Source organism: Phaenicophaeus curvirostris, chromosome 20 (assembly GCF_032191515.1).
Source record: "Phaenicophaeus curvirostris isolate KB17595 chromosome 20, BPBGC_Pcur_1.0, whole genome shotgun sequence".
Lineage (NCBI taxonomy): Eukaryota > Metazoa > Chordata > Aves > Cuculiformes > Cuculidae > Phaenicophaeus > Phaenicophaeus curvirostris.
Window position 1 is genome coordinate 2,613,173 of NC_091411.1, and position 20,367 is coordinate 2,633,539.

A 20,367-nucleotide genomic window follows, 5' to 3' on the forward strand; every position below is an offset into this window, starting at 1 on the left:
CTCTTCCCTACCAGCCCGCGTACTTCACCCTGACAGAGGATCTTCCCTTGTGTTCTCAAGTGTGGCTGCCCTGCAGGCCAAAAAGGGCCACGTGATCTGCCTGCTGGGTCTGGACCACACCTGCACTGGCACAGGGCGAGCAGAAATGTCGGTCTTCCTGTTCCTTGCTCAGTGGTGGCAGCCTCTCTTCTTTTACCCTTAACATCTTCCATCAGACTGCCCTCGGTGTACTTCTTGCTGTCTGCCACTAGTCCATGGATGTTTCCTAGCATGAATTCATCCTCAAAGCCGTCACCAACCAGCTGAATGTTGATTTCTGCATCGGGGCTGCCCAGCACCGACACGCGGATCTTCCCTTCCGCATGTTGAGCAAGCGTGGGTTTGAAAAGCACGTCAAACTCAGCTGATTCCCCAGGAAGCAGGACCAGGGAAACAGAGAGCATGACCACAATAGTATGGGTACAGGACAGCACAGGGAAGGAGAGACTAGTCAGAAACTCGTACTTCCAAGAAGAACTCCCTTCCTTGAAAAAGTCTTCAGCCATTTGCCTCAAAAGAATTTCTGAGACCCATTCCATGCAATTCACTGAGGTACAGTGTGGAGTAACCAGCATAAAACCAAAGAGTGGGTCAGGACAGCAGTGACTGCAAAGGAGGTGGAGCTCTACTAGAGGGAGCTGTCTAAGAAACACGACTCTCACAATTGCTTTGCCAAAGCCTCTTCCAGAAAGTCAGAGGGAGGTGCTCCCCTGCAATGGAGTGGCTCTGAGTACAAGGAACGGGGTTCGTTTGGTGTTCAACTGCATGCATAAAGTACCAGTGCTTTGGTGCATCTCTAGCATTGTTTCTGGTACCTTTCCTCCATGGCATAAGAACTTGTTCCTAGACTACAGCATTCCCTGAGTACCTCCTCACCTGAACAGGTATGATGCCACTGTTGTGAAAGACCAGAGGGAGTTCTTCTGAATCACCCAGCAACAGCTTCTTGAAGAGCAACAGAGGGTTCCCCTTGTCATTGCGAAGGGCCGGGTGCAGGACTGTCACCTCAGGCAGATTCCCAGCCCCACTGATAGAGAAGGTCAGGCTCTGTGCTTTAGTTGCTTTAGTTGCTGCAGGGCTGCAGGACAGGCAGTGCGAAATCATTAGAGCTGGCACTAACCCATTTACCACTTGCTAAGCAATGAAGCGAGTGCCACCCCCCGTGTTTTCCCTCGCTGGTGCTCCTGTACCCCACGACACAGCTCCCCCTCATCCCTCTTCTCCCAGTCAGATCAGGGTCATTCACAAGAGGAATTTGCTCTGGAGAGCCAGAGCCTTTCAGAATCACAGCAACAAGGCTAAATCGACTCATGCAGTACAGCGGGTAAATAATGAGGCAACAGAGGAGACACAGCAAACTCATTGTCTACGGTGACAAGAGGCACATGCAAAAAGCAAAAGCACAACATGAAGACAGAATAAAATAACAGTATCAGTAAAGATTATTTCCAAGGACACTAAACCAGGAACTGCTTATTAGGGCAGAAAGCTGACTGATCTTGTCCCAGTTCAGCAACCAAATGGTTGGGGAAGAGCAGGTCAGAGCCCCGCTAAAAACACAGGTCCCTTCACAAAGAAACTGGGCTTCTCTTTTAGAAAGGATTCAGTTGCTCCTTCACATTAAATATCTGAATATACCCCAGGTAATGACACCAGATCTTCTAATTTTAACAGAAAAAAGGACAAAATAACGTGCTCTGACTTGCCGCCACAGAAACCTCTTCATCTAATCCTTAGTCCTTGCAAAGCCCCAGCTGTCACACGTCTCCAGTTCTTTGCAACTCAGTAAATTCCAGCTGACTGCCTAATGCTGCACTGCCTTCACAGCCACTCGCACAGGTTGAACTATGAGCCCCATTTTCTGCTCTGCTCTATCCAGCAGTTACTGCCTCCTGTGTCACCTACGTAGTCTAACTAAGGTTGCGGAGAGCATTACGGGTAACAAGAGGTCTGGTCCTCCCAGAAGAGAGGCAGCTATCAGAAAGGTGTTCCTCCTGCCCCTCTCCCCGCTCCTCTGCCTCTCACCCCCAAGAATTCACCAGGTGAGTTACCTTGCTTGGACATCAAGGGAAGCCTCAAACACGCACTGGTAGTTCTCTGCCTTTAGCGGAGTGAAGGTCACTGTAGCAAAGGCGTGGGAGCAGCTGGGCACACACATCCGAAGTGGATCCACCTTGAAAATGCCTTTCACGTCGTTCTTACACTGGGGGGAATGCACAAAGTGGTGTCAGGAAGAAACCTCCTCCAGTGTGCTGCAGTCTTACTCATACATGCATTATGTGGAACAGCCCCAGGCAATGTCTTCCTTCCTGCTTCCCCGGAGAGGCTTCTTCCAGCTCAGAGAGTGACTCCAAAGTGGTGCTGACCTTGCACAGAGAGCTGCCATCAAGCCCAGGAGCACAAAACCTCGCTCTGATGGCTGGGCAGCCACAACAGTGCACACAGGAGGTGGGGACTGCATGGAGAACCCTGCAAATAATCTAAAATGGGCCTTGAAAGAGAAGGGAAAAACCTGGGGGTCGGATGGGCCTTATAAAAGACCTTGCAAGGAGCCAGGCAGGGGCTCACTCTCACTCCCATGCTCTGGGGGGCTCGCTGTCACTCCCATGCTTTGGAGGGCTCGCTCACACTCCCGTGCTCTCACGCTATCTCCCGACCACTTCGATCGGGCCAGCCTGGACCACGCGTCCTGGAAGAGCTGCTGCTGCTGCCATCAATGTGGTGATTTCTTTCCCTTTTCTGCTCTCTCTCATTCTCCCTCTCTCCCTCCCGTTACCTTGTGGTGCGCGTGTCATATTGGATCCGAGTGACCAGGGTTGTGTCTGGGGGTGTGCTTCTGTAACTTTGGGTAGTTGCACCCCCATGTCTCGGCTCTGCGCCTCAGTATTTTGGTGTGTTCAGGGTTGCCGGAGCCAGAATAAATATTGCTTTTGATTATCACACTGAGAGTGACCTTATTAGCCTCCAGATGGCCACACGGCTAAACAAATCCACTTCCCCCCGAGTCAGGCCTGGACACGAGCGTGTGGCTTGGGGGTCTGGGGTGTGACAAAACCCCTCCTCCGAGTGTGCTTGCAAGAGATATTCAGAAGGATTTATGTCTCCCATCAGATATTCGGGGGTGAGAGAAAACCTTGTTTCAGGCACGCCGAATTCAACCCAGCTGTCACCCTGGCACTGCTGCTCTCCCCTGTGGATTACCCTGCACCGAGCCAGGCTGGTCCTGGCAAGGGGAAGCACTGAATCTGGAGCACACGGCAGGCTATCTCACAGCCTTTAGAGAGCAACAGTCACTTTGGCCTGGCCTCTTGTTCTTACCTCAGTGTCGATGGGTTTGATGGAGAGGACCACATCACAGGGGATTTTGTTCACATTCTGAATCTTGAAGCGAGCTGTGGCCATGCGCCCAACTACAGCATTGGTGAAGATAAACCTGTTCTCATCTGTGATGAACACACCCTTGTCTTTCGTTGTCTGTAGGATCCGGCACAGATTCATGTTGCCGCATATTCGATGCTCCTCGAAGATCGACTCAATGTCATCAACCACAAATCCTGTAAGTAAATCAGAGGCAGGACTGAGCATGGAGAAGCCTTTCTGTCCCCTTTATCTGAGCCCCGCTGGCCTCTCAGAAGGCTCAAAAAGCCCTTTCTGCCCAAGTCACTGCAAAACCTGACCTTAGGTAAGGGAATTGGCTGTGAGGATGGAGCTCAGCCACCCTCAGTCTTAAAGGGCATGACTTTCCTTTTGTCCTTCCAAGCATCCTCCCCGAGCCTCTCCCCACTGGCGGACTTGGAAATAATTGGAACCTCTGAGCATTTCAAGATAGGAATTTAGGGTCAGGGCACCTCTCTATCCAAGCAGTAAGTTCAGGTCCGGTCAGCAGAAGGGCTGGCTACCGGAACCTGTGGATGAGGCTTACCTGGGAGGCAGGACTCAGCAAACAGGGTATAGGGAATGCCATGGGGATTGTCCGTGGGGGCTCTGCCTTGGATATCGATGGAGAGCTGCTCCTTGCATTTCCCCAGCACCGCTGCATAGCACGTGACTGTGACTGTCTGCTGGCCCCCAGGCGGGATGGAGCCAAAGCCAGGGTACACCGTGAACATGCCAACATCGATGTGAGTCTGTAGAAAGAGTCCCAGGAGAGAGTGATGTCCAACAGCCTTACCTTGAGCATCCTCAGCAAGGAGCATGCCACTCCTGGCCCTCCAGCTGGGCCCAAGCCCCGTGCCAGGGCAGGGACAGATGACTCCATAGCCCAACGGCAGCCCCAGAATGGGAAGAACAAGCCAGGAAAAGCTCCAGGCCTGTTCTGAGTGGCCTAGAGGACTTGGGGTGTAAAGGGTGAAGGTGGTAGCTAGGATCCTTCAGACTCTATGGGTAATACAGGAGAGTGGGAAGAGCTGTCAGAAACGATGGGAAAGGAGAGAGGGGATTGGAAATGAGAAAAAGCAAGGTCTCTTGATACCTATGGACTGGGAGTTCAAACAGGGACATTCTCATCTGTGGCATTCACAGACCTATTTTGGCTAGCAGCTACCAAACACAGGACCTGCTCCCTTCCCTTGACCCCACAACTCCAGGTCCGAGCCAGAGCACGTCCGTCATGCAGACGTCATCCCATCCCATGGTCACGAGCCCCCAGCCTGGGCACAGCAGTGTCCTCTCACACCACCTGCAGCAGCACACGCTGGGGAGCAGGAGCCACCTACCGCCATGTCAGGGTCTGCATCCTGTTTCAGCAAGACCTTGCTTCCCTTGGCAAAGACAGCGTGTGTCCTTGTGTCTTCACTCTCGGACGAATGGGCATGTTTCAACTGATGTGCACTGAGAGGAGAAAGCAGGAAACATCCATCATGCTGAGTTCGCCCTGCCTGTCTCTGAGGACAAAGCTGGCATTCATCGCCACAGAGGAAAGCCTTCCTGCTCCTGGTGGCTCCCAGACTGCCGGCAGCACCCATTGCTGTAGCTTACAGAGAGGTCAGCAGTATCACCAGCTTCCTCCTACACATGTGAGGTGTTCTGCTCACAAGCCAGTGACACAAGCGGACAATAACCTGGGTCTCCGGGCTGCCTCTCACACGCAGCCACGCTACAGGGCATCCTCAGCAGGAAAGGTGGTGCACGTATTCTCTCACCTTGGCTTTGGTGGCACGTGGCAGATGTGGAATTCGAAGGGCAGGACGCCTTTGTTCTCCAGGGTGAAGGTGGAGGTTTTCTCGGTGCCCTTCAGCATGATGCCAAAGTCGATGAGCGAGGCGGGGGAAATTCTGTACTGGCTGAACGCAGCTTTTGCTGACACTCTGATCGGGATGACAGAGATGATCTTGTCTCCTTCAGAGGTGCTGTGATCAATCACCTGTAGCCGGGGGAAGGGTTGGTAAATACTGCAAAGAGGCCAACCTCTGTCTCTGTCCCCTAACCCCATCCCTCGTCCCCATCAGCCTCCTCCAGAGCCAGTTTCCAGCTCTACTTTGGAAGCATTGCAAATTGCTTCTGAACGACTTCCTTGTGCACATATAAGAGAGAATTCTCCAGCTACAGCCTTCCTTCCAGAGGAGACGTGTCCTGCTTACACTTCCAGGACATGCTATCCCAAGGCCACTTGGCCCAGACAGCTCACCTGGCACTTCAGGAAGGGTTTGTCCTCAATGACCATTTGCCTCTTGGGGTGGAAGGACAGATGGACATACATGGGGCGCTTAGTGGCGGCCAGCACGCCCTTCTGCGGATGGATAGTGAAGTGGGATGCCAAGTCAGGTATTTTGGTATCTGCACTTTCCAGCTTGAAACTGCAGAGAAAGGGAAGAAACAAAGACGTCAGCAGTTAAAAGTACCAGTGCCACCAGCACAGCCAAGACTTCGCATGGGACCATTAAAAACATGAAAGAGTAAGAGTGCAGCCCTGCTCGGGGAATTCCAGATCTTGACACTGAGAGCAGACGCTCAACGAGTGTTGCAAGCCACCTTTGACACCGCATTTTTTCATCCCCTCCTTTAAAGAGCCTCATAAAGAGAAATGAGCCGACCCTTGAATCAAGAAAATGAATCTCAGCAGTGAGTGGCTTAAATTTTAGGGTCTCTCCTTCTGGTTCCTGCTGAGCTGTGAAGAACTGCTGGGGTGAGCCTGAATTCCCTATGAAACCACTTTGGAAAGCCCAGATGTTGTATGTACCCAGACTGTGGGGGTGCCACCATGGTCAGAAGGAGAATGCAGGCCTGGGCAGGTGGTGGCACCACGCATTCACGGACCAGGCTGCTGGACCTACCTGTACACAATATCATATCTTCCTTTGTTCCTCAGAGTCAGCACTTGCTTTGCCTCATCCAGAACATTAAGAGTTCCAAAATCCACATCACCTCTACCTGCAGAAAACCCATGCAGCCAGGTAAGAAATGGTGAACATTTGTGAGCTACTGCAGACTACACCAGGTGACAAGATACATCTCTGGAGTTTTCCAGTGGCACAAAATCCTTCTCATTCTGCTTTGTGGCCTGTCCCTTACTCAAAGAATATCTGAAAGGTTTTGCAGCTAAGGAGCTCAATTTCTGTCTCCTGGCATCCAAGCACAGATCCATCACCTTTACAAGCTGTGACGAGCCTTCAGGTGTCACTAGCTGCTTGTTCACATCACCACCATATCAAAGCCCCCGTATCTGCCTACACGTGGAGTTAAATACTTCCAAGTTCAGAGGTGCAAGACTCAGGGCTGCCTTTGTGCCCTGACAGTGCTTCACCCCTGGCAGCCTGCAGAAGACGTGCGCCATGTATCTGTGCCATGCTTGCATCCCATCCCATCCCATCCGATCCGCTTTGGCTGTCCCTCTGTCAAGGGAATGCAATGTACCTGGATTACTTTGTTCTGGGGGCATCCACTTACGTTCAGGAAGCTTGATGTCCAGAGCAATGTCATAAGCCTCTGCAAAGACGCGGATACGTACATCCTGAACAGTGCCCAGGAGTTTTTCTGCATCTGAAACCTGAGGCAGTGAGAAACAAACCCTACTTAGACCATTCTCCTAAACCCTTCTGGCAGACAACACGTGAGTCCTTGTCTCTGCCGGCTCTTTGCACCATGGCCTCCCCTGCTTGGCGAGCATTTGTGGATTCCCAAGCTTTCCAAACCTGTTTATCTCATGGGCTGATATTATCCTGCAGTGAGAGTCCCTTCTTGCTAAGGGCCTGGGCATGGCAATGCAGGTAGAAAGGACTCTCATGAAGGCTCACCCTTCTGCCCTCTTTGCAGGGTGCCTTTCAAGCACTGTCTCCATCCCCAAAGGCAAGGGGCTGCCCACTCCAAGTCCCTCTCACCTTTAGTTGGAATGTCGTCTTAATGCTGGCAGACTTCGTGGCCTTGAAATACAAGTGCACACCAAACTCTGAGCAGGGACCAATGATGCCTGCATCCTGCGATACAGAGAAGTCCTCACCGAGATCTTCCAGCCCAGAGATCCACCAGGCCACGGGCAGCGGGGTAGGGTTGCGCAGGACCATGGTCTTGCTGTCCGTCCTGCAGAGACAGGAAGACACATAGCGCTGGCTGCTCAACAACCATGCCAGCCCTGCAACTTGGAGCAGCCCTCTCCACACCTCGGAAACCAGAGTTGAATGTTTCCTTTCTGTCACAAGTCTCAGAGGTGAGGGCTCGGGCTAAAAGGGTATCTGACAGAAGGGAGACAAGGAGCTGAAGGGGACCTGACTGACAGCACTGGTGTCCATCAGAGCAGCTGCAGGATGACTGACCTGTGCAGAAGCAGCCTGTCGAAGCGCAGCTTCATGGGGCTGACCTCCAGCTTCACCTGCACTCCCTGGCAGCACAGGCGGAAGACCACTGGGTCTGGGTTCCCCTCAATACAGCAGATGAGGTTGTCTTCCTTGAGCCCAGTTGAAGTGGGGTACGCCCAAATGCTCAACTCCTGGCCCCGTCCCCGCAAAAAGAAAAAGAGAAGAGCATTCAGTGAGCAGAAATAATGGCTCTTCTGCAGGTGCCTGCCCTACCTGCCCATCTTCTCCTACCTGCTTCTTGTTAGGTTTAAGCTTCATGCTGGGAGGGTCTAAAACAAACACACCCATCTTGCGATCTTTCTCAAAGCAGAAATGCACCTCTGCTTCCAAGGATGTGACGTTGAGGATGTTGATTTTCTCACAGTTGCCGGGACAATGCTGTGCCTTGTACCTGTCCACAAAAAGGGAAGAGGCTGCAGAGGAGACCGTTGCCTTTATCACACATCATGGGAAGCGCTGTGTCCTGGCTGCGGGATGCTGCACTGGGAGACCGTGGTCTACCAAGCAGGCTCAGAGCAAGGACCCCTTTAAGGGGGACCTTGCATGGCATGAGTGTGTTCATCCTTGCATCACTTCGATGTCCGCCCATCTCGGTGCCTCCAGCTCAGACGCATGGTGATGCACTGGCCACTTAACAAGCGTTTTACAAAAGACAAACGTGCCTGGAAAAGTTAAGGCACACTAGGCACATGGATTCTTCCCCCTTCGTCGGTTGGTTTGAAAAACAGTCTACCTTATCTCTTTCAAAAAAAGTCATGAGACGGCCCTGTATTTCATGGGTGAACTCAAAGTCTTGGGGAAGGAAACAAAAAGGATCAGTTCCCAAGAGAAATGCTAAATTTAATAAAGGTCCCTTCTCTCTGGTGTGGAAAAGAATTTGGAGTTCAAGGCTTAAATAAAACAAGTCGGAACACCAGACCATTCATCAGCGGGGCTAAAACCCCTCTTTTGCTTTGTAAACTATTTGGATTCCTTGAGTGGTCAAAATACCACCAGCTCTCCAGAGCTCCCATGGTAACAAGAACTGTGCTTTGAATATGAAACAATTAAAAAAAAGAAAAAAAAGGACAATGTCAAAAGCAGAAACACGCCAGCAGCTACAAGGACAGCTTTTTTTAGGCAGACTTCATCCAGCAGTGAGGATCGGGAAAATGCAACTGTCATCTAGATTCCTCTGTAGGTTTCCCCCTCCTCCTCCTGGCACATCAAATCGCAATGTTTTACTAATATTTCAGATTAATGAGTGGTTTACAAAGGCATCAGCAGAATAATTGCTCATTCTGTCTCCCTATAGAGCTCAAAGCCCTTAAAAAAGCGGCAGAAAGTTAATTCCACAGGTGGTGAAGCTGAGATGTGGATGGCAGACACAAGCTGCCCTGAGTCACTTCCAGGCTGGAAGCAGCATGTGGCCCTGATCCTCAAGGCACCCACCACATAGGAAGATCAACTTCATCCCTCCCCAGCTCCTCCAAAGCTCATGTGCCTTTTATCTGCTCAAGTTCACTCATCCATGGTCCTTCAGCCCCAAGTACCTCCCAGGTGTCTGCCTGGGCCTGCCCTGAATTGTGCCCCTGGGGCAGCATGTTCCCATGTCTGTGAAAGGATAAGGCCCTGGAGATCCCATCCCAAAACCGCACCCTGAGCAGGCGGCACATCAGATGCCTCGTTTGGGGTGGGGAACACGTACCAGCCTTTTGACTTCCCGCAGAGCAATGGCCCAAAGTGGAATACACCTTTGTCCATGACATACTCCTTGGAGACGATGTCACCATCCCCCTTGCTCTTCCTGCAGCGAGGGAACACCAGCCTGGAGAAGAAAATAGGGAATGAGGAGCTGCAAGATGCCCAAGCAGAAAATCTGGTCAGAAAGCCATAGCCCTTCTCGGTGGCAGAGGCAGAGGCAGTGGTTTCCAGCTCTGAGCACGGGAATTGATGCCGGCTGGCTCAGGTATCACACCGCCCAAGACAGAAGTTCACTGGGGTACGAGGGGCAGCCTTGGCTCTGAGTTTGGAGGGAGTGGCCAGCCTTACCGTGGGTCCTGGCTGATGGCAGGATACAGGCAGGTGCCCCGGCACTGCAGCTGGTACTGACGCTTTGTCCCCAGGATCTCAAAATGCAGAGTCTGATGAAACTGGCCCACCTCTGTGGAGCTGAAGTGGACCTTCAGTGCCACCTTGCCATGGGCAGGCACAATCCACCGGCAGCGAGTCAGCCTGGAAATTAAAGGGGAGGCTTCAGACCTTGTTCACGACCAAAAAAGACAAGGAGGATGGTCATGAACTTGCCATCCCACAGAGGCTCCAGCAGAGCATCCCTGTGGAGCTGGGGATCACAGACCTTGTTTGTCGAGATAGATGTGAGGCAGAGGGATCACCTCCTCCCTCACAGCTCACCTGGCAGGTCTCTCTCGGGGTGGCACCACAACCTCAGGACTTTGCCTGTCCTTCAGGGAACTTGTGGCTGCACGTCGCTGACCTCTCTTGTCCTGGACAGAACTTGGATCCTCAGCTTTCTCCTTCACCCTGTGCTTGGTCGGGCTGGCCAGCTCCTCGGACTTCTTCATGCCAAGAGGAGAGAGAAGAGAGGGAGAGAGGTCAGACCTGCTCTGAGACATCCCCATCCTGGGAAGAATGCTGCGGTTCTCTTAGCCAACAGGAGAGAGAATAAATACACAACCCGCATCTATTGGTTCCACATCCACCCAGAGACTTGCTCTTCCTTGCTGGACTGTGTTTTAAAAATGACACCTCCTCCCACAGGACCCTCTCCTTGACCAGCACCCTCTCCTCGAGGGATCTTGAGGGCGTTGAGTGACTCCTTCTCTCATCTTACAGAACTGCCTTGTGTCTCAAGCAGAGCTGTCTCTTTTGGACAGATGAAAGCAATCTTTGCTGGCGTGCGACCCTGTCACATCTTCGCTGCCTATCCACAGCGATCCTTTCCCATCCTTCCCCCCACCATGCCCCCCACCCTGCCTGGTCCCTTGCCCTGGCACCTTCACTGGGAGCCTAGAAGAGTCATCCAAGCACGTGGCAGTTTCCTTTTCCTCTTCCACCGTGGCACCCTCTGGCACAACAAAGATGAAGTGCTCCAGGTCTGCTCCTGCCGCAGGGGCCTCCCGCTTCTCCAGGTAATGGACCACTGAGTAGAAAGCGGTAGGGGGAACAGGAGGCCCCGAGGGACCCAGGCCCAGGTCATCTAGGACCTAAAGAACAAAAGAAACCCCTGTTTACACTCCCGTCACCATCATCCTCACACTCCTTCCGGAAAGGTACTGAGCTTTTAGCAATGGGGTTTTTTTCTCCTTTTTGTTGTTTGTTGTTTTTTTTTTCAATTTATAGGCAGTGCAGAGCTTTTTTTTTATGCCCAGGTGGGGCTTGCAGCTCCAGAGCAGTGCCAGGACCTACAGATGGGACCTAGAGAGAAACCTTCCCCTGAGTGGCTCGGGTGAAGGAAGCAGTGACGATGAGCTGCCCTGCCTGGGGCCCATTTATCATCATTTCCACACTGGGTAACTGAAGAAGCAGGATGCTTCTACAGAAAGCCCTCCCTTTTTCCACCCACATAAGGGTTGCTGAGAACCTCCCCAGCCACCTGGCTGCTCTCGAGCCATTATGGAATATCATCAGTGGCCCGGACGAGGCCCTTGGGCTGTTGTCACCTGGAGAGATACAACAGACCGGGGCCCAGATGGTGCCAGGCTCATCATCTGACCCTCACAGGGCTTTACCTGCTCTGCTGCCGGCAGCTTGCCACTCTCCAGGATTTCCGTAGCTGCACGACCTTCTGCAGAGATATCAATGCCAAGGTGGCGGGCGATGGCTCTGTAGACAGGGCTGTCATCCTGTTCTCCTGCAGCCTCCTTGCTGCCAGTGGTGCTCTGCTGCTGCTCTGCTGTGCAGAGCCGAGTAGAAAAGTCAAACTCCTGACCACCTGTGATCCTGATCATCCTCCCTGTCCCCTCAGACCCCTGGGAAAGTAGGCCGATGAAACCAACATTGCACCTGAGGTCTCCCTGTGCTCCTCCTTTAGGCTTTGGCAGATCAGGGTCTGCCCTAGATGCTGGCAGAAGTGCCTGGTCAGAGTAAACGGGGTGGCAGAAGGAGGAAAGAACAGGCATCTGGCAATATCTAAAAGGACCGGGCCAAACCTCCTTCCACCAACTGTCAACACGGTCCTCACGAGAGTTTTGTCCCAGGTCCTGCCAAGTTAGGGGGCGGACAGGCAGGACCGGGCATTTTACACAGTCCCAAGGGAGAGGCTCCATTTGGGGACTAAGTGATTATCCAAAAGCTGGATGCTTTAGGAACGTTACACCAGGATGGGATGACCTGGTGGGAATGAGCCCAACAGAGGACTTTCTTCGTTCACCTGACGGAAACTGGGTGCCTTCAAAGTTTCCTGAGGAGGAAGGACACGGGGAAGGAAGAAGTGGGTGAACACAGCCAGGCAATCTGCTCTTTGCCATTTACCACTTTGCAAAGGGTGTTACAAGCCACAGACTTTCATCTGGGAATTCCTCCACCACATTGGGGAATGGGCAGCGGCTAAAAGCATGGGTTTTCCACGGAAAACAGGGTCATGAAGAGGTCAGGGTGTGTGGGCTGACACAGTGGGCTTTACACTCAGGACAGCCAATGCCAAAGCCTCACCATTGGCCTGGCCGTCTGGCTCCCCTGTCTTGGTCTTTGTCTGCTCACCCTGCAGCCTCTTCTGGTCCTGGTAGTACTGCAGCACCTCGGGGGGCAGCTTCTCACCCGGGGCGCGTGGAGGCAGCAACAAGGTGTTTTGGCAGTCATAGTCCTTAAGCATCCGCAGGATCTGTGCGCATAGGGAAGAGAAAGCATATACAGGATGTGTTTCTTGACCTTCATTGCGTGAATGGCTCCCCAGCCACCCGCTCCCACCTTCCTTCCTCCCAACGCCACGGAATATTCAAGCCCCTCCACAGCCTGCCAGCAGAGCTTGGCTGACCTTGACACATCACCAGGCTTTGTCCTGGGGAGGCCTCCATCTTCCTGGCACCAGCCTGGGAGAACGCTGGAGCACTGTGAAGCTAGGGGCCCATGGCCCTGGGGATCAGAGCTTCCCTCTCACCTCCTCCTCCTCGAGGTACTCCTGGTCAAACTCCAATGAGTAAAACTCGATGTGGAAATTGCATGGGTTCTTCACCACCACCGTCCCCTCCACCCCACAGCTGCACAGCATCAACGGTCCCAGCTCAAGCACTGTGGGGCTGAACTCCAGCCGTGGCTCTAGGCCATGCCCTGAGACCTGCAGCTGGAGGGACCGGCTGCTCTGGCAAATGTTAATCTGCAGGATGTTTTTGTAGGACTTCTGAAAAGAGAGAAATGGAGAAAGCTTCTCCATGAAGTTCCAGGTGACAGGGTCTCAAAATCAACCTTGCCCCAGGATCAGGGGGGCTACTAGTACCATTTAGTGAATGGAAAACAGATATTTGTTTAGAGGAGGGGCTACAGCATCTGCATGCTGGCTCTGAATAATTGGGACAGGTCCTGGTGTGACATCTAACTGGATTTTTGGGTGTTAGATGGTCTAAAATGGTCAGATATTTTCAAGTAGTTATGAGGGAGTGCAATGCTCAGGGGGAAGGTCCTCAGGGTTGTGTTGCCTGGACACAGTCTTGGCACTGCTGCATCAGGCAAACATCAGCTACACGAAAGAGGCAGATGCACTCCCGCTGGATAGAAATAAGGGCTTTACTCTCTGCTCCTTCCTTGGCTCTGGTCAAAGCCAGAGACAAGATGTTTACATCTCTGCCAGCAGTTAAAACATCCCTGGGACTGCTCCAAGGCATGGAAACACTTGTGTCCACACTGCTACATGCTGCCACTTTCCAAGTCATTGTGGCCACATGCAAAGTGACTTTGGGAACACTTGCTCTGTCATTTTTGCTGACTCTCAAACTGCCTGGGAGTGTGCAGGTGGGCTGGGCCACAGCCACAGGAGCTGCTGGCAGCGCACCGCTGCGAGTGACTCTTCTGCCATGCCCAGAACAGTGTCTGGTGGCCGTTTTGTCTATGGGTGCCAGCAGCAGGACTAGCCTAGCACAGCCCTTCTGAGGTTATCATCCCCTGTCAGCATACCAGCCGCTCTGCACGAGGGGCTTACAGCCTGCAAATGCACCCACGCTAGGAGGAAGAGGAGAGAAAACAGCCTGACTTCCCCCCGCATGCAGAGAGGGAGCCACACTGCAGTGCCCTGATGCTGTCTGTGCAAGCTCCCCATGGGGATTTCAAAACGCCTCTCAGAAGAGGGTGCTGCAGGGGAAACTGAGGCACCGTGGCTTAGGGGCTTGCAGAAAGCTCCACGGGGCAGTAGACCTCTTCTCCTGCTCCCCGGACCGGGCTCTCACTATCACCCTGCCCTGACAGACCTCCCAAAATGACAATCGCCAACCTCATCTCTTCTGTGGGTGAAAACCTGACTTGCACGTTGCATCCCTGTCCTGGCGAGAGGGCTCCAGACAAGGGCAGCGCAGTGAAAACACGGGGCTTGCTGTTCAACTCCTGGAGCAGCTTCTTATCCACGTTCCTTGGCACACAGTTCTTCACCTGAGCAGAAAAACCAACGGTGGGAGGTCTCCTTGGTCTGGGAGGACAGACTCTCATTCCTGCATCGCTCTGAAATGCTGTCAGGCGGCCAGGAGCATCCATATTCAAAGCAGCCATGGCCACCACTGGCCTGGAACTGGACAGCAAACACGTATGCAGGGCGAGCAGATGGGAAGGCACTGCTCTCCGAAGACGAGCAACAGGGGAAGGTGGCAGAGAAGCAAAGGATCACCTCATGAACAGGTCCAGGTGAACCAGCTTTGCTCTGGACCCTCAAAGACATCCTTGAACAAGCTATAGGCCAAGTGCTCAAGCAGTCAAAGGGGCACAAAAGGCAAAAGAGCCAAGGAAAATGCAACCAAGAAGTTACATGTTACACATTATCTGTGCTTTACCTTCTCCACAGGCTCACTGATGGTGATGAACCATTCACAGGGAACCTGCAGCTGATTGTGGAACTGGACAGTTTCTTCCTGGCACTGCCCAATTGGGACTGCAGAGAAGTCCAGCCTGTCCTTGGAGAGGCTGAGGGATGGCATAGTCACGTTGGCGCGGAGGCGGACGTGGAACATGGGGCCTTCTGCTACCTAGTGAAGGAAAAGAGCATCCAGCCGAGAGTCCAGGTGACACCTACTGTTGTCCCTGACCGGCCAAAGTGCACTTTGAATGACTCAGTCTCAGAGCAGGGCAGGTCTTCCATGTGGTCTGGCTCCACTTCGAAACCTTGAACAGATGAAAATAAAGCAGCTGAGACACACAGCCGACGTGAACATGTCACAAGCATGTTAAGCTCAAGGGTGCCCTGGCTGGCAGCTCGGGAGGACTCCCTTGCACTCATGGAGCAGCCCACCACTCCTTCTTCCCTGTCACAGCACAAGGAAAAAGGGTTTTCACAGGTAGAATCCTGCTAAGAAGGACACCTGTCAGCTGAGAGGCTCCAGCAATTCCTTCATCAGGCATCCTAGGGAAGGATGCACAGAACTCTCCAAAGGAGAACGTCCAGCTGAGATTCCCCCATGCCGTGTGCTCCCAGGAAAACAACTTAGAGGAGACCCCTGACCACCACACAGTGAGTTTGGTGGTATTGCAGCCTCACCGCGAGGCCCATTTCAGAAGCCTTGTTCAGCACAACAGAGGACCTCACAGGCTGTTTTCTCAATAAAGGCTGAACAGAAGGGCCACGACATTATGAAATTTGAACAAAGCACTTCCCAGCCAGTAGGGGTCCATCTGTTTGCAACACAAGCCCGTGGAATCCACAAGGAAATGCAGATGCTGCTCATCGTAACAAAGAGAAGATGCTGAGAGCTGACCAAGACAGTCCCCCTATCCAGGCCCTACAGTGAAGGCAGGCCAGGTCTTTGGGCACTGCTCTCCAGGAGAACTCTGTCTTTAAAGCACCAAGCAGGGGCTCTCGAGAAGGACAAAGCTAGACAAACAAGCACTCAAAAAGCTCCCCATGTCCAGTGGCTTAAGCTAATCTGTCAGAGACAGCTCCTTCAAGTCCATGTGAAATCTCGCCAGTAGCGGTTACCTGTGCTACGCAGGACCCTTCTGTCAGTGCAGAAGGACACAGGAAACCGCCCGGTGTTGGTGACCTTCACAACACGCGTCGGATACTTCCGAGAATGACGTAGCCAAAGTCTAAGATGTACTCAGGCAGCTCAGCTCTGAAAGAAGGAGTAAGGACAATCCTTAAACCACAGCCTGGGTAAATTTCTAAGTAGACAGAAGAAACAAATAAAGTGGATCTGTCTTTATTCACTGCTGTAAAAACTCAACCCAAGCCTCTGAAACCAAAGTCCTGGCCACCTGGTAATAAGGCTTTGGCAAGTCACGGGGACTGTGAGTCCAAGGTTTTACAAGCTACCCACGGGACAATAAAATAACATGACTTTAAAATGGATACTGGTCACAGTTCCTCTGCTAAAACAAGTCATCCTAGGTAAATCCCCTGGCCCTCCACTGGTCTCAGCAAAACTGCTAAGCCTGATGTACAGGCCAAGCTTGCAAATGGTTCAGGACCTTGTAATAAGATTTACCTGCACAGGAAATCTTCACTCGTTTGCAACCAGACCTGTCCCCAAAGCAGCACCAGTAAACACGGTCATTAACCCCCACAGGATTCACGGGAAGGTCCTTTTCCAGAGCCATCCCACTCAGGAAAACACAGGAACTGGAGCCCACCCTGCTCCTGCCTCATCACGACAGAGCAAAGGGAAGGGCCAAGCTACCCAGGGAAGCCCTGCAGTCCCACCAGCATCCAAGCCATCTGGTTTAGGGTTTGTTAGCCTGTGCGATCCTAAGCTCTTCTGGCTTAGCGTGGTCTCTTCGGTGAAATAGATGTCATCTTTGAGTTGCCTCTTTCAGAGGTGGTGTCTGTGCTGTCTAGAAGGGCCTGATGGTCTGCACTGGGCTCCCTCAGCTCTAAGAGCAGAACCCAACATCTGTGGGGAGCTGAGCACATCCAAAGCTCAAGGTGGCAGTGTGGAAGTGAGGACACTCATCCACTCACAGGGACCATGTCAAACTATCAGGATCAGGCCCTTTCTGTTCTCCCCAGCTCTGGAGACACACGGAGCTGTAGGGAGCATTCCTGGGTGTCACCCTCAGGGCACACGGAGACAGAGTATGGCAGCCCCTACTAACTTGAGAAGCCCGCGGTAAGCGTGCTGGTCACAGGCAGTGTCCTCTGGGGGACCGGAGGCCAGAGCTTTCAGCTGCTCCAGGGCGTGTTCTTCTACCAGCATCTGCTCCATCTGCACCTGTAGCTAAGGCTCCAGCTGAAGAAATGAAAGACAGGGCCTGGTTAGCAAGGGTTGAGGACAGCTGGGTAAGGTGACTCTCAGGAGAGCTGGCACCATCTGGCTCCAGCGCCGGCACAAGCAGAGAGCTCGGCAGCCGGGCTCCAGGGCAGCCAAAGCACTCGTGCCTCCCACCAGCACCTGCCGTGGGACAGCGGAGCCACCCGCCAGCTCAGGCCGCTTAGGGAGCCCGTTAGGACTGCCAGGGCTTGCTCCCCTCTGTCTCCAGCAGCGACTGCTTACGGCCCTGCCTCTCCCACCACCTCCTGGGTTTTTTCCTTTGCTTTTTCTGTTTGTTTTCCCACGCTTTCTCCTATAGCCCCTCATGGGCAGCTGGACATGAGGCCAGGCTTAGGCACTGGTGCCTCCTCCATACTCACTGTGCTGGGCAGGACCAGGGGCTCGCGGAGCTGCAGGCAGCCTGCAGTGGCCACGCTGGGGCTCAACACTGCATAGGTGAACCCCATCTTCCCACTGTTCCGCAGGGTGACCTCTGCTTCTGCAACTTTGTTAAACATCTGAAGAGAGCACAGAGCAACGGGGAGTTACAGACGCATGCCTGATGCTGAGACATTCCTCTGCTTTCACTGGGTTGAGAGCAAATGAACACAAAGCAGGAGAGAAGCAGGGCAGAGGAGATGGGGACACTTGGCTCTCCTGCGCTAACCAGGGGAACACACAGCCGTAAGTGCCTCCTCACTCTCCACAGGAACAGATCTTCATGGCAGCACGCAGAGGAGCAACACTGACCACATGAAGATGAGGGAGAAATAATCCAAGAGGATACAAGTCCTCTGCTTGCTCTAACAGCTGAAACAAAGAAGGCAGCATCAAGGAATGGCACAAAAGGCACGCACATACAAGTATTTGAAGGGCCTGCAGTGACAGCAAAAGCAGAGAGCACAACATGTGCAAAGCCAGCAGCCAGAAACATCGGTGGGATTCTTAACTGAAAATGAGTAAAGCAGGGATTAGTCAGGGATGTTCTCTCCAGCTGCAGCGACTGGGAAGCCCAAGTTAACTTCCTCCCTGGATTATTTTGTTGATTAATCAAGAGCATTGAAAAAGTGCATCTCCTTGGACCTCAGACTTTAGGAGCAGATTGGTATTTTGGGGACACATTCCTCTGGAGATGACCTCTGGGATCCTGCCTCCCCCTGGAGGCAGCATTAGTTCCCTTAGAAAGGAAGAATTCCCAGCACTAGGGGTGGGTAGATGGCTACTAAAAATCAGCTTTGATGCAGGGTGTGTCACGCAAAGGTTGTACTTCCAAGTCACACAGCCAACAAAGTAGCTGGGGAGGGGAGTGAGCCTCAGACCTAGGTGGGCAGCAACCCACCAGTGACGGTTCCAAGGACTTCTGCCAAGACAAGTGTGTCCTACCTGTAGCCCGTAGTCAATCTCTGAGATGTCGAGGACGTAGCTGATAAGGGAAGCCTCCCCACTCAGTGCAACCTCATAGGTCGGGCCTCCCTCCACCTTGCACAGAGCCATGACGTGCGTGATGATGTTTGCGTGGCCAAAGAAAGTGAACATGACCTGCTGGCTCTTGCCCGGCGGCAGTACACCGTGCAGCGGCAGGATGCTGAAAACCTGGAGAAAGGGGAGGAGACACTGAGATATCAAGCACCAAAATTCATGCAGAAGAGCAACCATGGCTTGGAGCAACAGAGGCATGTAGCTGGAGGGGCCTCTTCCTCAAGTACAGGCAAAATCATCCTCATCTCATCCTGCATGCGTTACATTTTCCAGTGGAACCATGTGAAAAATCTTCTCCCATACTCATCAATTAATGCATTAATTAGCACACCACTTTACAGTCATTTGGGAGGTCTCCTGGCAGCAGTAGGTTCACTCTGCTTTTCTGCCTCTAGAGAAACACAAGACCTGGAGGTGAAAGCCCTTGGAGCCACAGGGTGGACTCCAGCCACGCTCATCTGATTCCTGATGCTTTTCACTCTCTCTCTCTGATTTGCAGGCTGCTCTCTCTCAAGATGCTACAGTAAAATCTACTGCAGAAATTTCCTACCAACCACCAGATTAGTGACAAGATGAATAATGCCCTCCACATCTGCCACGCAGGTAACATCCCTGGTCAGCCCTGTGACACGGCTCACACATCCCCTCCTGTTGCCTTCGGAGGCGTGGCGACCTGGTTCAGGAACGGCACAGCGACCAACCCCAGGCTGCTCGGGCCATCAGCTCACAGACACCAATGTGGTGGATGGCAAATGGCATTTGTTGATACGTAACACAGCCTTATATAGCTTGGGTTTACAACGTCACTTCCGTCCGCTTACATCACGAACTAAATGCTATTGGCTATCCGGAGGGGGTCCTATCTTTCCGTACAGCGCGAGATCTTCCGACCGCCAGGCCTTAACTACCCACATTTCCCCCCTCCCTATGCTTAACGAAATAGCCAAAAAAATATAAAAATCTAAAAAACTTAACAAATATAAAAATCTTAACAAGTCTCAAATATAACATCAAAAGTATAAATTTAAAATATAAAGTCTAAAAGGTGTAAACAATAGTTTCATAGTAACAAACATAAGGCACACTTGGGTAAATGGTAACTTGAATGTAACTGGGTGTAACGCTAACCAAATACATTCTTAAAGCAATTGTTGGTGCTACTACACAAAGGCATCGCAGCCCCTCCCCATGGGGGCCCTGTCGTCCTTGTTTGGATTCCGCCGGTGTGGAACTCCCAGCTGCAGACAGGATGCTTGTGGACTTGTCGCCTTCTCCTGCCACCGGGGCGTACGGGTTACAAGGGCATCTGATAATCCGATCCTGTGGACAAAAACTCTGAACAAAAACCGTCAAAGAGTCCCTCAACCGAGGGCAGTTTGCTACAACGTGGCCCGCCTGGCCGTATGTGAAACATGCCATCATGTTGGCTATTGCGGTGCGAACAACCATCTGGATCGGGGCTAGATGCTCTTCCTTCGCGACATGCTTAATCATGTCTGCGATACTTGACCCCAGCGGCAATGACCGCAGAATTTCTTTGGTTGCCGAGTTGCGCTGCTGATATAAGCATTCTGCTGCAACCGGGCCTTTTGCTTCTGCAGGCAGGCTCGAAGAGTCGACCGCTGCCTGGAGACGGTCCACGAATTGTGTGAAACTCTCACTTTCACTTTGTTTTATCG

At 52.5% G+C, this 20,367-nt stretch overlaps 3 protein-coding genes across 3 annotated transcripts in view; 2 read left to right on the forward strand and 1 right to left on the reverse strand.

The window, feature by feature from the left end:
• SSNA1 (SS nuclear autoantigen 1) overlaps nucleotides 1-20,367 on the forward strand; it is a 107,420-nt gene that overhangs the window by 10,977 nt on the left and 76,076 nt on the right. The gene's annotated exons all lie outside the window — the stretch shown is intronic.
• LOC138729254 (hydrocephalus-inducing protein homolog) lies at nucleotides 478-5,714 on the reverse strand. The gene is made up of 7 exons (XM_069873314.1): nucleotides 5,666-5,714; nucleotides 5,181-5,401; nucleotides 4,755-4,869; nucleotides 3,962-4,166; nucleotides 3,358-3,593; nucleotides 2,091-2,242; nucleotides 478-1,117 (listed from the first exon to the last, which is right to left on the reverse strand). Exons 1-7 carry the CDS (start codon nucleotides 5,699-5,701, stop codon nucleotides 883-885), a joined length of 1,200 nt encoding a protein of 399 aa, XP_069729415.1. The 5' UTR covers nucleotides 5,702-5,714; the 3' UTR covers nucleotides 478-882.
• The window catches only part of LOC138729405 (anaphase-promoting complex subunit 2-like), an 83,555-nt gene continuing 74,546 nt past the window's right edge, over nucleotides 11,359-20,367 (forward strand). Inside the window, exons 1-2 of the mRNA XM_069873619.1 lie at nucleotides 11,359-11,523; nucleotides 11,594-11,738. Coding sequence (XP_069729720.1) covers nucleotides 11,359-11,523; nucleotides 11,594-11,738 — 310 coding nt within the window. The remainder of the gene's footprint in view (nucleotides 11,524-11,593; nucleotides 11,739-20,367) is intronic.